The sequence below is a fragment of the Solea senegalensis genome, linkage group LG3 (genome assembly GCF_019176455.1).
Source record: "Solea senegalensis isolate Sse05_10M linkage group LG3, IFAPA_SoseM_1, whole genome shotgun sequence".
NCBI lineage: Eukaryota > Metazoa > Chordata > Actinopteri > Pleuronectiformes > Soleidae > Solea > Solea senegalensis.
Window position 1 is genome coordinate 21,481,865 of NC_058023.1, and position 17,431 is coordinate 21,499,295.

The 17,431-nt window shown below is 41.9% G+C and overlaps 2 protein-coding genes across 2 annotated transcripts; both read left to right on the forward strand.

The window, feature by feature from the left end:
* The first annotated feature begins 19 nt into the window (after positions 1-19).
* On the forward strand, positions 20-10,234 carry LOC122767054 (extracellular calcium-sensing receptor-like). The gene is made up of 9 exons (XM_044022396.1): positions 20-1,622; positions 1,781-2,075; positions 2,267-2,353; positions 2,557-2,826; positions 5,136-5,342; positions 5,426-5,701; positions 8,322-8,549; positions 8,635-8,758; positions 8,837-10,234. The coding sequence occupies exons 1-9, from the start codon at positions 1,387-1,389 to the stop codon at positions 9,745-9,747; spliced, it is 2,634 nt and encodes an 877-aa protein (XP_043878331.1). The 5' UTR covers positions 20-1,386; the 3' UTR covers positions 9,748-10,234.
* A 1,558-nt stretch (positions 10,235-11,792) lies between these two features.
* LOC122767069 (extracellular calcium-sensing receptor-like) lies at positions 11,793-17,431 on the forward strand. The gene is given in 10 exon segments (XM_044022413.1): positions 11,793-12,118; positions 12,307-12,601; positions 12,719-12,805; positions 13,005-13,274; positions 14,299-14,505; positions 14,579-14,854; positions 15,247-15,322; positions 15,325-15,470; positions 15,556-15,679; positions 15,760-17,431. Coding segments are annotated over 10 exon segments (2,619 nt in total). The 5' UTR covers positions 11,793-11,891; the 3' UTR covers positions 16,671-17,431.

A 17,431-nucleotide genomic window follows, 5' to 3' on the forward strand; every position in this document is an offset into this window, starting at 1 on the left:
CTCACCACCTGCATTAACTACACGATACAAATGGCGCCTTAACATTATTCCCTGGACGTTGTCTAGGAACCAGAATGAAGACCTTCGGACTGCTTTTCTCCACCGTGGGAATCCAGGTGAGTGTTCCGTGATCTAACTTCAGTGCGAGCTAACGTGTCTACAGTCAGGTGCTAGTTTAGTGTCCGTGGCGTGGGATGTAAGCACTTGGCTTTGCCTCTCTGCTGGCTGGATATGACTGATCGGTCCCCAATGACTGCTTTCCAAGCTCAACTTTATTCTGTTGGATTTTGTTATTCACTCCTAGTCAATTTCCATCCACAACCTTGCCCCTCCCTATCTCTCCGACCTTCTCCATATCGCCAACTCCTCCCACTTCCTCCTCCACCAACCTCACTGTACCCTCCACCTGTACTGCTTGGACAGAGTGAGTATCTTGGAGCACTATGGGATTACAATTTACAAAAAAACACACACATATATATATATATATATATAGGGATGAGTAATGACAGAGATGAACGGGGTCAGGGTGACCGGGGGGTATGGGTTCATTGCTGGTAGGTGTGAAGATTATTTGACTTAACACAGAGAATGGACCCACAAAGCAGTTTCAGGGGCAATAATCCAAATCACAGCCAATATGAATCATACGGTATCAAAGGGTAACAACAAACTGACAAGAAATACAATAGAGAATAATGGAACTTTCACAGTGGGGTAAATAAGATCTAGCACTTAAGGGAAGGTAGACAGTGCTTAAATACACTGGGAAGGGGAAGACAATGAGAAACAGTTGCAGCACAAGGTAGGACAGGTAATCACAAGCGGAAAGCTCATGTGATTTGTGAATGATAAAAGAAACAGGTAACTTTAAAGGACAAGATGAGGAGCTACTTGAAATCTTGAGGTTCATGGGCTAGTGATGAACATGGCCAGAGTTTGAGCCAGTTGGAAGTAAGGGTCTCAGGTCACTACTGTAAATAGAACAAATATATATTATTATAATTATAATAATAAGTATTGTTGTTATTTTTATCATTATTATTATGTTTTGAAGCATCTGGTTCAATGATATATGCTTATACATGATCTCACCCACCAAGCTACTTGTAAAGGTACATTGTCTGGAGGTCAGTCCAGCCCAAACTCATTCTGTTATTGTTTTGATTGTTTTGATTATTTTGGTAGTTTTGAATGAGAGACCCCTATTGGCAGAAATGACATACATTGTGTTTCAATAAATACATCAATAAATTAGTTAGAAACATGATTCAGGCCCAACCCTACAGCTTCTTCCTCTGCCCTGATGGGCGATATGCAAACATAAACAACACTGCAAATAGATAAAATGTGGTGATATTGTGATGAGCCTGAACTTAGACAGGAATGAACAAGAGCAAAGTCATGAGGATGTTTTTAGACACCAGTCTCCTCTTGTTAATGTTGTTCTCCTGTTTTTCCTCTGCTTTGTCCTCCTCTTGTCAGTTACGGGGACAGTTTAATCTAAATGGTATGCACAAACCCGGAGATGTGATACTTGGTGGGATTTTCAGACTTCACTTCTTTCCAGCATATCCTGATCTGTCTTTTACTTCAGAGCCACAACAGCCAACCTGCTTTGGGTGAGTCTGACAGGGAAACAAATTAAGAATCTGTTTTTTTATTATGGGTATTGAAGCTTAAGTGACTATTTCCAGTATCTGACATAATGAAAGGTGTAGCTTTGCACAGTGAATGTATGATGTATTTAAATGGTAAAAACTTATATTTTTTCTTTCAGTTTTGATGTTATAGGATTCAGACAGGCTCAGACCATGGCCTTTGCTATTGATGAGATCAACAGAAACTCCAACCTGCTGCCTAATGTGACTCTGGGATACAGTCTGTATGATAACTGCATCCAACTAGGCATTGCGTTTCATGCAGCACTGGCCTTAGTCAGTGGTCAAGAAGAGCAAGTTACATTAGGGAAGAACTGTGTAGGAACTCCTCCAGTCCTAGGGATTGTGGGTGATTCTTCATCGACTCGTACTATTGCCATATCCACAGTCTTAGGTTTGTACAGAGTGCCCCTGGTAAGTTTTTTTTTTTTTTTTTTTGTATTTCAACTCACTCATTATTGTGATTTTTAAATGTAATTTCAATAAGTAATAGAAATTTAATGAAAGTGTGGTCATTGAAGAATCAATCTTAAAATTTTGAAAAAAATAAAAATAAAAATGAGCCAACACTTTTCTTTTTGAATTCATCCTCTGTTGTTTTGCAGGTGAGTTATTTTGCCACATGTTCATGCCTGAGTGATCGACAAACATTTCCATCTTTCTTTAGGACGATTCCGAGTGATGCTTTTCAGGTGAAAATCAATTTGCTAATTCAAAATGCATAAAACAAATCATGTGCAACAACATTCCATATATACTGCAGTGAAAAATAATCATTATTTGTGTATCAATGGGCAGTCATGCTTTGTTGGTAGATAGGGTTGATACAGCAGTGTCAAGTCTTTAGTGACATACTCTTATACTTGAATAATATCATGACCCTGTGTTCATATAGGTGAATGCTATGATTCAGATTCTAAAACACTTTGGTTGGACTTGGGCAGGTCTGCTCATCAGTGATAATGATTATGGTGTCCATGCTGCCCGATCCTTTCACTCTGATTTGGGTCCAGCTGGTGGAGGTTGTCTGGCTTACACAGAGATGTTGCCCCGGGTTTACGACCCTGCTGAACTTACAAGAATAGTGGATGTGATGAGGAAATCTACAGCTCGAGTGGTGATTGTGTTTGCAAATCAGAGTCCCATACTTAACCTTATGAAAGAGGTAGGTGTTCATGTATATTCAATAAAGCTTGGCATACAATTGTTTTCTCTATAAATCTGACTGTTATATTTACATGTACTTAGTTTCTGTCAAATAGATTTAACTTTAAATGAGGTCAAACCTCTGATTTGAGGTTCTACCAGGAGTATTTTAGAGATAGAATGTTTATGCATCACTCTGCTTGTGTATGCTGTGCTTTCATTTTTTATCCAAATGCAGACTTGGAGCTTTTGTTTAATTCCTCTGGATTGTTTAAAGGATTATGGGTAGTTTTGTTGAACTCATCCTGGCCCAGGGGTTGAGAACACTTAAAAAGTGTAAAACACTCAAAGTCATTATCAAAACTGGTAAAAGATATGGGACTTTTCTCGTCTTGATGACCACTCATAACTGCTTGAGTGATTTCTTGGCCATTCTTCAGAGAATATGAATGATAACACAAAAACTTTTCTTCCACTCATGGTTTTTATTTATTTACATGTTTATTTTGGTCATGTCAGTTAGGTCACTCATCATCACACATCATCTTAGTGTAGTTCACACAATACACATAGCTGAAAGGGAAAGCGGGAGAAGCAAAAGCTGCACTTCTTGTTGAGAACACTCTGTCGATCGCATTCAGTGATAACATGCTGCATTCATCTTGCCATCAATTTTGGCCAAGTTTCCTGTGTCTTTGTATCTCACACATTCCCAAAACATCAGTGATCCACCTCCATGTTTCACAGTAGGAATGGTGTTCCTTTCATCATAGGCCTTGTTGACTCCTCTCCAAATGTAAGGTTTATGGTTGTGGCCAAAAAGTTCAATTTTGGTCTCATCACGCCAAATTACTTTGTTCCAGAAGTTTTGAGGCTGGTCTCTGTGCTGTTTGGCTTAATGTAAACGGAATACTTTGTGACATTTGCGCAGAAATGGCTTTCTTCTGGCGACTCGACCATGCATCCCAAGTGCCTCCTTATTGTGCATCTTGAAACAGCCACACCACAATTTTTCAGAGAGTCCTGTATTTCAGCTGAAGTTATTTGTGGATTTTTCTTTGCATCTCGAACAATTTTCCTGGCAGTTGTGGCTGAAATCTTTGCTGGTCTACCTGACCGTGGTTTGGTTTCAACAGAATCCCTCATTTCAATCCCTCAGCTGCTGCTGCTGAAGCATGGATCTTCAGCAGCAGCAGCTGGTTTAAAAAATCCAGTGAGCTTTGGGATGCTCTTTAATAACTCCTTTTCCCGCAACTCTTTCTTATTTTTTAATTTTCTTTTCTGGGCACCACTCTCAAACGTCTTTCCCAACATTTTTCACACTGTTACGCAATCATAGAGGGACACACCCCAAAACTAGACATAGGTAAGTCCACGGGCCAATGGGGCCCGTGGGCAGTGATTGATCAATCAGCAGTGATTGATCCAAGTGAGCAGAGTGATTGACAGAAAATCTGACCTGTTACAAAACAATATGACCTTTTCAGTGCATCATGAAGCTGAAAATGGGAGGCCCCTGGGCTTCAACCCAGGTAAGCCTGTGCATTAAAGCAGCCTTGGGTGTGGTCCTGAATTAATTCTTACACCAAGTTGCAGCTGTGTGAGGTGCTATGTGTGAGGAGCCTCTCCATTGCTCACATCAAGCAACAAACTGACAGCTCTGCTGTTTATAAAAGGGGGAGGAGTCTGGGACAATGTGTGAAGCAATGGTTGAACAAGATGGTGATGAAGGAGTGCCAGTGACAAAAGTGTGGACTAAGAAAGCCATTGACAGTAGCTGGTGTTTGACCAGAGAAGCAACTGTTAAGAAATGCTGTATCTACTGCTGCTCTCATCAAATTACATCCGAATCTGTAAATAGCATTACTAGAGACACATTGAAGACGATTTAGGGGCTTAGTTACACTTTTAAAATGACCCACCATGTGGTTGGTTTGCCTGGAATGAATTGTTTGGCGAATTGCTTTACAAGAGTTACTGGCTGGAAAAGTATATGGTGGACCCTTGCACCTCCATAAGCAATAGTCATTTCCCACTTCTGGGCATTTAGAGTTGCAATTGATGTGTTTTAACATTTAGATCTTCTGAGAACTTCTGCTACAGAGGCCAGCAATTTTGTACTTCTCTTTTATTATGGTGCATACCTGTGTATTACATCAATTGTGGAAACTAAATTAAGCTTTATTGGTAAAAAAAAAAAAAAATTAATATATATATATATATATATATATATACATGATATACTTATTATGTTATGTTATTTTGTTATACTTATGATACTTGTTATTATGGTATACTATACTTACTATGTTATTATTCAATGTACAGGTGGTGAGGCAGAATGTGACAGGCCTGCAGTGGATGGCCAGCGAAGCCTGGATCTCAATGATTTCACTCCAGATGCCCCATCTCATGCCGTACCTGGGTGGAACACTGGGCATTGCCATCCGTCGAGGAGAAATATCAGGTCTCAGGGACTTCCTGTTACAAATACGTCCTAACCTAAATCACAACGACACCCATGGAAATAGCATGGTGAGAATTAAATATTTCAATCTGACATGGAACTGTCAAAAATTAAATAGTGTCATTATTGCAGGAAAACTTTTTCTTTTCAGCTGAATCAGTTTTGGGAACACACATTTCAGTGTAGCATTGCACCACATCCAGCAGGTTGGGTGGAAGCTGAAGGAGAATTATGCACTGGACTGGAAGTTATAGAGAATGTGGAGACTGAGTTCCTGGATGTTTCAAACATCAGGCTAGAGTATAATGTGTATAAGGCTGTGTATGCACTGGCATATGCTCTTGATGACATTCTGCAGTGTGAGCCAGGGAGAGGACCTTTCAGCAACAACACCTGTGCTCATTTACAAAGACTGGAGCCATGGCAGGTGAGATATCAGTTTACATACAACTCTTAAAGTCACTTAACCCTTTGCATACTTTTAGGGCTCAATGAATTGTAAATGGTATGTAAATATAGTCTTGGTGACCACTCAAAGCTCATTCACTCACTCACACATTCATACAGTGCATTTATGTGGAGCACTTTTTCTATCATGGATCTTAAGTGCATATTTACATGCTGCCTGTCAGGAGCAACGTTGAGTTAGGTTTTGTGCCCAGGGACACATCGGCATGTACACTAGTGGAACCAGGAATCAAACCATCGACCTTTCAGTTGAAAGACCCACTCTACCACTGATCCACTATCATCCACCTAAGTTAGCTCATTGAAATTATCATGAGAGAATTATCTCATCAAATAAGAATTATTATTAGAAAAAAAATCCTTTAGCAGACTTGTGGATGATAAGTACTAAGACGTTTTGTCCTCTCATCACAGTGACAACTGAGCTGCAGTGTTGGTGTGTCTCTACACTGTCCTGTCATTACAGGTCAGCCTAACATTTAGTTTGTGATTATTGGGAAGTCTGTTAAAACAACTGGGAACTAGAACGTGTGTCTTTATGTTCTCACTTCGTTTAGTGTAAACATCTTGCACTGACTACATTAGCTGACTACACTAGCTAACATATTGAGCGAATGGCCATTTATGGCCATGACAGCCATAAATAGACTGTCATGGCTATTTACCATGACAGTCCATTTTCGACTGAAAAGGAGCTCCACTGCCAAAGCTCTGCACAATGATGTTGACATCTCAAAACTGCGGCCCCCTACAGTCCTAGCCTACTCACAACCGCTTCTACGCCTTGTCTGCTGACCCAGATGAGGACAACCCGAAGAAGATCTGGAATGACCTCAAGCACAGCATCACCGCTGTCGCAGCCAAGGTGCTTGGGCACAAGAGAAGGAAGAATAAGAAGGACTTCCTGTCAGTGGAGACTCTCAATGTTGTGGAGGAAAAAAGAACAGCCAGACTGTAAGGAAACTGCAGGGAGTGCAGACGTCTTAACGCCAAGCGCAACAAGAACAGGTTCAACAACCTAGCAGAAGAAGCAGAGGCGGCTCCCCGAAGAAGTGACCAAGGCTCCCTCTACAGGACCCCAAGGACCCTCTCCGGGAAGACAACACTAGCTACAAGTGCCAAGATCCTTGGCGTCCTGGTCAAGCTGTTCAATCTCTCCTCTACTCTGACACCTCCTCCTGTGTGAGAGTAAACTGACTGCTGTCAGATAACTTTAACATCAACAGTGAAGTCCGCCAGGGCCCTAACAGTCTTCAACACAGCCATTGACTACATCATGGGGAGAACTGTGACTCAGTGTGTATGTGGTGCTAGCTTTGACAACGTTACCATCACAGACCTGGATTAAGCCGACACTGAGGCAATCCTAGCCGAAGTCTTGGAAACACTCCAACTTGCCTTGCAGGCCATGGACATGGAAACCCAACCACTCAGCCTGATGGTCAGCTGGGAAAAAAACAAAGTCCAGCGCCTCAGTGATTACAAGACACCCCCAGCAGGACTGGTGATCAACTCCCACCCCGTTGAAGCCATCCACAGGTTCTGCTACCTTTGAGGCACGATTACGTCAGACTGCAAGAGCTACTCTGACATCCAGCTCCGCATCGGTTGTGCCGCCTCTGCAATGGCAAGCCTTGACTGCGTGTGGTCTAACAGGAAACCCTCGGTCCAAACAAAGGTCAGGCTGTAGAACAGCCTTGTGCTGCCCATTCTCATGTATGGAGCCGAGACCTGGATTCTGACGGCAACCCAGGAATGCCACCTGGATGCGTTTCGCACCAAGTGCCAACAAAGGATCTTGGGGATCAGGTAGAAGGACCACGTATCCAACACCGTCCTGCATGGGACCACCAACCAGCCTCCTGTGTCCAACAAGATACGCTCGGCCCACCTCCATCTCACAATGCCAGGGCGGAGCCTCCTCTGGAACCACCTGCCCTACTGAGGAAACTGACCCCCACCACCTGGTCCCTTCCCAGAGGGAGACCCAGGCGTACATGGGCTGACCAGCTGGACAGCAACCTACAGGCTGCTTGAAAACTGTATGCAGAGGTCCCCTTTGGGAGCATACGGAGATGAGTGAGTGAGTTAATGTTGCTATGCAGACTTGTATGTCAGTTAGACTGAGTCCATTATTTACTGAAGGTTGACCACAAAATCCATTGCTTGTGTTTGTTTCTATTGCTCTGTCTTTTCCTGCTTGCTGAGAGCATGTTTCATTGTAGTGATTCACCTCCACCATTTCTCTGGATCTGTGAGGATCCAGTGAATTTCTCTCCCGTTAGCCTGAAAACAGCCAGCAAGTTTTATGAGATATTGCCTGATTTATGTGCTGTCTCCTGTGTAAGTCAATGGGATGAGCCACAATCATGCCTGCATGTGGGTGTGTCAGAGGTGTTACCTTGGTTTTGTGAAGTCACCTGCTGTGGCTCTATAGGAACCCCAAGTGCATCTGAGAACAGTTCTTACATTATGTAGCATCATCAGGAAAAAATTATTGGATCTTTTAATGGCCTTTTAATGGTTTATGTTTATGTGATCAGTCTATCATTTTATACATCTGATTCTATTATCCAAAGCTTTTGCATTACTTGGAAAAAGTCAACTTCACCACATCATTTGGTGATCAAGTGTCATTTGATGAAAATGGAGATGCCTTACCAATATACGACATCATGAACTGGGTGTGGCTCCCTGATGGAAAAACAAAAGTTCAGAGAGTGGGTGAAGTTAAGAGGTCAGCCTTCAAAGGTGAAGAACTCACATTGGATGAAGACAAAATCTTCTGGAACTTTGAATCCAAACAGGTCACTTCTTACTTTCTTAGACAAACATGGATTTGTCTTAGTCATTATAGATTAATTGAACAGATACTGATTTTTCTCCACACAGCCTCCTCGGTCAGTGTGCAGTGAGAGCTGTCCTCCAGGTACCCGCATGGCCAGAAAGAAAGGAGAACCTGTGTGTTGTTTTGACTGCGTCCCTTGTTCTGAGGGAAAGATCAGCAATATGACTAGTGAGTGCAAGGTTTTAAACACCACAGTTAAGAGATGTTGTTTAAACATGTTTCTCATCACTTTCCCTCTTTTCTCAGACTCCATGGAGTGCACCAGTTGTCCAGACGATTTATGGTCCAGCCCCCAGCATGACCACTGTGTTCCTAAGAAAACAGAGTTCCTCTCCTACCATGAGCCTCTGGGTATCTGCTTGACAACCACCTCACTGTTGGGCACATTTATCTGTGTTGTTGTTCTTGGCATCTTCATCCATCATCACAGTACACCTATAGTTCGTGCCAACAATTCAGAACTCAGTTTTCTTCTCTTGTTGTCACTCAAATTGTGTTTCTTGTGTTCATTGCTCTTCATTGGACGACCCAGATTATGGACTTGCCAACTAAGACATGCAGCATTTGGCATCAGCTTTGTGCTTTGTGTCTCATGTATCCTGGTGAAAACCATGGTGGTTCTGGCTGTGTTCAGGACCTCCAAACCAGGAGGTGAGTCCAGTCTCAAGTGGTTTGGTGCTGTGCAGCAGAGAGGGACAGTTGTAGTTCTGACCTCTGTTCAAGCAGTAATCTGCACTGTCTGGCTTGTCTCTGCTTCACCAGTGCCTCATAAAAACACCCAGTATCACAATGACAAGATAGTTTATGAGTGTGTAGTTGGGTCCACAGTTGGTTTTGCAGTTTTACTTGGTTATATTGGTTCACTGGCCGTCCTCAGTTGTTTGTTAGCTTTTCTAGCAAGGAATCTTCCAGACAGTTTCAATGAGGCCAAACTCATCACTTTCAGCATGTTGATCTTCTGTGCAGTGTGGGTGGCCTTTGTCCCTGCTTACATCAGCTCACCAGGCAAATATGCAGATGCAGTGGAGGTATTTGCCATCCTGGCCTCCAGTTTTGGCCTCTTGATTGCACTGTTTGGACCTAAATGTTACATAATCCTGTTGAGACCAGAGAGAAACACAAAGAAAGCCATCATGGGTCGAGGCACTGAGACTTAAAAACAGCAAAATACAAAAATAATCAATGGTTTTCATAATACAGTAATTCAGGTTTAGAATATGTTAATATTGATATTAATGTTAGGTGAAAAAGGGTCAGAGTAAATACACACAGTAAGTTATAGTAATGTACAGTATGTTTTGAACGGCAACATACTTTTCATTGGAACACACAAAATCCTGAAGAGAGTCCACAATTTTGAATTTTAATGTGAATTCCTTTCAACCTAAACTTTTCCATTGTGTGTATTGTAACAGCCAGAGTATTGCTGCAATGCTAGTTTACACCACAGTGTGGCGCCGTCTTTTGTTGTGCTGTTCGTGCAGTTGTACATCTCCTCCGATATACTCCAGTCCACTTTTACTCTATGTGATTAGTTGGTATTGGTTTTGATTTCCCAGTGCTGTTTTAGTGTGAGTGAGTGCAGTGAGACCTGGCTTTGTATAGTCAAATTCATATTTTGTTAAATAAAAGTGCGGATAAGAATAAGAGTGGAAATCCTTCCTTCATCTGTCTGTGGTCTGCTAACGGCTGCTTCGACAAATCCTCTGTGCCGTAACATTATTCCCTGGAACTTGCCTAGGAACCAGAATGAAGCGATTTAACCAGGCTGGAATGCTGTCTACTTTATTTGTATGTTGTATACATACATACATACAAATACATACATGTATTTGCTTTTCTGTTTAAGTTTAAATCACTGTATTGTAATTGTTGTTGCCTTGTAGTAAGACATTTTCAGTGAGTAATTCTCACATAGCCATACATTTTGGTTGGTGGTTTCTGTTTTGCTGTAATCACATAGTGCTGGGTGTATTTTAAAAGAGCTTATATTATCGAAAAGTAGCGTAAAAATTCAAGACCCCGGTGTGTGCTGGCAATGCCAAAGAGCCCCCTGAAGACTGGTTGAATACTGTCAACACCTACAAATCCTCAGTGAACCTGCCTGACATACAGAGGCAACATAATAAATGGTTTAAAGCACTCAGTTCACATGTCATCATATGGGCCCAGTTCTGCCAGCTCCTGAGAACAGTTTTTCTGCCATCTGACCTCCAGGAGCATGTCCTGAGAGGCATTCCTGACCGTGTCCAAGCACCAGATTTGCCCTTCCCAACATTTGTGGCTCACATGCTGGGCGAATTTAACAGCCCACAACCTGCCCAGGAGCAGATTGAGCTGTTAGGCAAACATTCAAGGGAAAAAGATAAAGTTGAACTGTATGGCGCCCCTATCTCATCAGTGATGGACTTGTTGCTGCGGGCTCATGAACTCCATGCGGTCGTTGGACCAAGTGGCCACCGGACTCCTCCTGTACATGTGAGGATAAATTAGAATAGTGAGCCCCATGGTTACAAATGCCTCCCTGACCATCTATGTCCCATCCAGAACTGTGTTAATGGATTACAGCCTTGTCCTGTGGTGGACATGGATGAGAACTGCACGGTTGAACCATTCATTGCAGGGGAGACCATTAGACGCCCTACAATCCAGTCTCATGTCATAAGTAGATGAGGCGAGTCTTGAGGATGGGCAGAAAGCTGCCATGCTCAGTCTCCTAAACCGGGTGGATGCACAGAACACATGATAGACAAAGGTGATGCAAAGCCTATAAACCTTGCTGCATATCGCACCTCTCCAAAAAAAGGGTGTATGGAGCAGGTTGAAGAGATGATGCAGGATGGAATCATTGAGCAACAGAGTTGTTTTAGTGGCTCTGTGTGTCTGTCTGTTTGTCTGTCTTTTATGTATTATTCTGTACAGCACTGTGGTTGTTTTAAAGTGCTTTATAAAGTTGGAATGGATTGGGTCCTTGCTACAGAGTTCACTGGGATCGTTGACTTGTCAACAAATGCACATGTTACCGCAACATATATTTTACCATAGTTGTAACAATCTATGCCATATATTTAATGTAGAAGGAGCCTGAGAGAAAATCCTACTTTATGTTACTTTAATTGTTACGATTGTAACATTGTGAATTCCTGCAGGAACTGTCATGTGAGATTTATTTTGGGCCCTGTCTCTGGAGCTTCACTTCCTCTTCTGCAGTGATGGGTGCTGTTAAAGGATTAAACAACATGCGGGCTACTACAAATCAAGAAGATCACTCTCAGAAAAGGGGAAGAACCACAGGAAAGTCATGTGGACATTTTTAGACACCAGCTCCCTCTTCCTAAGGATGTACTGCTTTTCCTCTGCTGTGTCCTCTCTTTATTCCTCCTCTTGTCACTTACAGGGACAGTTTAATTTAATTGGGATGCACAAAACTGGAGATGTGATTCTAGGTGGGATTTTCAAAGTTCACTTCACTTCTACCCATCCTGATCTGTCTTTTACCTCAGAACCACAGCAGCCTGAGTGCTATGGGTGAGTATGTGAGGGAAACAGTTCAAAGATGAGGATAAATTATATTAGTTATATTGTTCAATAGATATAATTCTGAATGTATGCAATGTTTAGTAATGTTGCACTTTTAATTTGAAGTTGTGTAACATATGTACAGTTACTATACTGTATAATCTTTTTGAATTAGTAAACACGTGTTATGTTGTTAGTTTTGATGTTGTAGGATTAAGACAGGCTCAGACCATGGCCTTTGCTATTGATGAGATCAACAGAAACTCCAACCTGCTGCCTAATGTGACTCTGGGATACAGTATGTATGATAACTGCTTTCAACTAGGAATTGCATTCCGTGCAGCACTGTCCTTAGTCAGTGGTCAAGAAGAGCAAGTTACATTAGAGGAGAGCTGTGTAGGAACTCCTCCAGTCCTAGGGGTTGTGGGAGATACTTCCTCTACAAGTACTATAGCCATGTCCGCAGTCTTAGGTTTGTACAGAGTGCCTCTGGTAAGTTTGCATGTCTTTCAACTCAACTGCGATTTCATTTCAAATTTATGAAATGGTGATGCGATAATAACCTTGATTTTTTTTTTTTTACGGTACATGATCTGTTGGTTTTTGCAGGTGAGTTATTTTGCCACATGTTCCTGCCTGAGTGACCATCAAAAGTTTCCATCTTTCTTTAGGACGATTCCGAGTGATGCTTTTCAGGTGAATAATAATCTGCCAAGTAAAAAGGACCACTCCTGTTTAGTCATGTTATGTGTTTCATTTACAGAGTTGTGTGGTGTCAGATATACAACACTTAAAGACAGTTATTAAATATGAGTCTTTGATGAACTTTAGCAGGATTTCTAGAGAAAGATGATTCCAGCCTGTGCACTAATCCCTCTTCTCTGTGTCCACACAGGTGAATGCTATGATTCAGATTCTAAAACACTTTGGTTGGACTTGGGCAGGTCTGCTCATCAGTGATGATGATTATGGAGTCCACGCTGCCCGATCCTTTCACTCTGATCTGGGTCCAGCTGGTGGAGGTTGTCTGGCTTACACAGAGATTTTGCCCTGGGGTGACGACCCTGCTGAAGTCAGGAGAATAGTGGATGTGATGAGGAAATCTACATCTCGAGTGGTGATTGTGTTTGCACAGCAGATCCATATGATTCATCTAATGGAAGAGGTCAGTGCCAAAAAATGCAGCTCAGGTGGTGATGGTGTTTGCATGTGAGAGTCACATGATTAACCCTGTGAAAGATATATAAATGAAATTTGTTTTGTAGAGTCTAACATCGTTTTGCATCATGTTACGCCTGTAATTTGTTTAAGCTTTAAGTAAGATTGCCTAATATGACAAATTGTATTTTGATTCTGTGTAAAACACAGGTCTCTGTGTGAAATCAACTGAGGAAAGATAGTTTACACTTTTCTGCTATGAAAGTATGCATTTGTTATACTTGTTATAATGTAATCTTTATAAATATATTATTATTATTATTGTTGTTATTTATATTTATATATTATATTTATATTATAATGCATCATGGTCTTTTGGAGTGCAGGGAGAACTCCTTAAGACCTTCTATGTCTCGGTAGTGGCATCAGCCATTTTTGCTTGGGCAAAATGCTTGGGCAGTAGTATCATAGCTGCGGACAGAAAGAGGCTGGACAGACTGATCAAAAAAGCCAGCTCTGTCCTTGGATGTCCCCTTGACCCAGTGGAGGTGGTGGGAGAGAGGAGAATGGCTACCAAGCTATCATCTCTCCCACCCCCTGCATGACACCGTCACAGCACTGGACAGCTCCTTCAGTAACAGACTGAAACATCCTAAATGTCCGAAAGAGCGTTATCGCAGGTCATTCCTTCTTGCAGCTTTTAGACTGTACAATAAACAATGCTTATAGTAGACCACACATAACCAGGTTCCTCATTCCTTCCGTTTACATGCAATACTAAGTGCAATATACGATTTATGCTGTAAATATCAAGGCCATATTTTGCTGTCTATAATGTACATTCAACATTCTCTTTTAAACTATTTTTTATAGTCTAAGGCTTAATTTCTTCTTAAATTGTAATTTTTGTTTTGGTAGTGCATGTTTATTATTTATTATCTTTGGCTTTACTGTCTTGCTGCTGTAACAATGTAAATTTCCCCACTGTGGGACAAATAAAGGACTATCTTATCTTATCGTGTAATGAACAGGTGGTGAGGCAGAATTTTACAGGCCTGCAGTGGATTGCCAGTGAAGCCTGGTCATCACTTGATGTGCTCCAGACTCCTCACCTCATGCCGTACCTGGGTGGAACACTGGGCATCGCCATCCGTCGAGGAGAAATACCAGGACTCAGGGACTTCCTGTTACAAATACGTCCTGACCTACATCACAACAGCACAGATGGAAACAGCATGGTGAGTTTCCCTCTGACATGGTATTTGTAAGAATAATGTACTGGCATTAATTTAAAAATAAACTTCATTGCAGGTGAATGAGTTTTGGGAAAACACATTTCAGTGTAGATTTGCACCACCTCCACCAGGTTGGGTGGAAGCTGGAGGAGAATTATGCACTGGACAGGAAGTTATAGAGAATGTGGAGAATGAATTGATGGATGTTTCAAACCTCAGACCAGAGTATAATGTGTATAAGGCTGTGTACGTTCTGGCGTATGCTCTTGATGACATGCTGCAGTGTGAGCCAGGGAGAGGACCTTTCAGCAACAACACCTGTGCTCATTTACAAAGACTGGAGCCATGGCAGGTAAGGTATCAGTTTACACTCAACTCTAAATTTCACTTAATCCTTCGTATTTTAATGGAGTGTGAAATGATAAGAAATTATAGACCAAATCCAACTTCTCGGATTAGGCAAATTGGACACTCCAAATTGACCATAGGTGCGAGTGTGAGAGTCGATGGTTTTCTCTATGTGGCCCTGTGATGGACTGGTGATCTGTCCAAGGTGTGACCCCGCCTTTTGCCCTATGTCAGCTGGGACTTGCAACAGAGCGTCCCCTCATGTGGAGGATAAAGCGGTAGAATAGAGATGGATGGATTCTACTTCTGTATTCTTTATAGAGTGAAATTTTGTCCATAGAAATCACTATATTTTTGATACCTGTTTCCTTTTATAACTAATCTGGATTTTCATAGATTGTGCATTACTTGGAAAAAGTCAATTTCACAACATTTGGTGATCGAGTGTCATTTGATGAAAATGGTGACGCCTTACCTTATATGACATCATGAACTGGGTGTGGCTCCCTGATGGAAGAACTCAAGTTCAGAGAGTGGGTGAGGTCAAGAGGTCAGCATTCCAAGGTGAAGAACTCACACTGGATGAAGACAAAATCTTCTGGAACTTTGAATCCAAACAGGTTATTTCTTACTTTTTCAGACTACCATCTCTTTGCCTTAATCATTATAGATTAAATCTTAACAATACTGATATTCTCCACACAGCCTCCTCGGTCAGTGTGCAGTGAGAGTTGTCCTCCAGGTACCCGCATGGCCAGAAAGAAGGGGGAACCTGAGTGTTGTTTTGACTGTGTCCCTTGTTCTGAGGGAAAGATCAGCAATATAACTGGTCAGTGTAAAGTTTTACCCCACAGTTCAGAGATTTTGTATTTATAAACATGTATCTCATCACTTTCCCGCTTTTCTCAGACTCCATGGAGTGCACCAGTTGTCCAGAAGATTTCTGGTCCAGCCCCCAGCGTGACCACTGTGTTCCTAAAAAAACAGAGTTCCTCTCCTACAATGAGCCTCTGGGTATCTGCTTGACAACCACCTCACTGTTGGGCACATTTATCTGTGTTGTTGTTCTGGGCATCTTCATCCATCATCGCAGCACACCTATAGTTCGTGCCAACAATTCAGAACTCAGTTTTCAGCTGTTGCTGTCACTTAAACTCTGTTTCCTCTGCTCGTTGCTCTTCATTGGACGACCCAGATTATGGACTTGCCAACTAAGACATGCAGCATTTGGCATCAGCTTTGTGCTTTGTGTCTCATGTATCCTGGTGAAAACCATGGTGGTTCTGGCTGTGTTCAGGGCCTCCAAACCAGGAGGGGAGTCCAGTCTGAAATGGTTTGGTGCTGTGCAGCAGAGAGGGACAGTTCTGGTTCTGACTTCTGTTCAAGCAGCAATCTGCACTGCCTGGCTTGTCTCTGCTTCACCAGTGCCTCATAAAAACACCCAGTATCACAGTGACAAGATAGTTTATGAGTGTGCAGTTGGGTCCACAGTTGGTTTTGCAGTTTTACTTGGTTATATTGGTTTACTGGCCATCCTCAGTTGTTTGTTAGCTTTTCTAGCAAGGAATCTTCCAGACAGTTTCAATGAGGCCAAACATATCACTTTCAGCATGTTGATCTTCTGTGCAGTGTGGGTGGCCTTTGTCCCTGCTTACATCAGCTCACCAGGCAAATATGCAGATGCAGTGGAGGTATTTGCCATCCTGGCCTCCAGTTTTGGACTTTTGGTGGCGCTGTTTGGACCCAAATGTTACATAATCCTGTTGAGACCAGAGAGAAACACAAAGAAGGCCATCATGGGTCGAGACATTGGGTCCTAAAAACGACAGAGAAAGACACAATCAGTCGATTCTCTCTATAAACTGCAATTCAAGTAAAGGTAGAACATATTCATATATATATGTTCTTATCAATATTGTGAGACTGATAAAGGGTCAACGTTAAATAAATGTTCTAAATGAGAAATACCTTACTTTTAATGTGTACAACAACATCACAAACACAATTTGCATCAAAGGGCTTTCCAGTCTGTACAACAGTGGAAAGCCCTAGACCCTTACATCAATTGAGGAACAACCATAGATTAGCGATCCCTCTGTCGGGATGGACAGTAGGTGTAACATGTCCAGTTCAGCAGATAACAAATAAGACACAAAGATAAGGAATAGGAGCATTAAAAAAAAAACAATAACATTAATCACAATTATCATTATCAGTGTCTTCATCATCTCATCCAGGATGTGACATGCTGCTTGTCCCAAAACCATCTGGGATTAGTTCCAGCCCCTCATGTAACCCTCCATAAAGGGCAAACCATAGATGAAGAGCAGATGAGGATTATATTGACATTAGCAGGAATGAGTGATTATATGATAGGGATACGGTATGTATATCTATTAGTTAGAACCAAGAACTTTAAAAGTTCCTGCGCAACATTACAAGCCAGTTGATTTTGGAACATACCAATCAATTTTCAACTGCAGCTTTATTTCCTAATTTCCAGTGTCATATCTTTTGTTGGGCCCTGTGATGAATTGGTGATCTGTCCAGGGTGTACCCCGCCTATCGCCCATGTCAGATG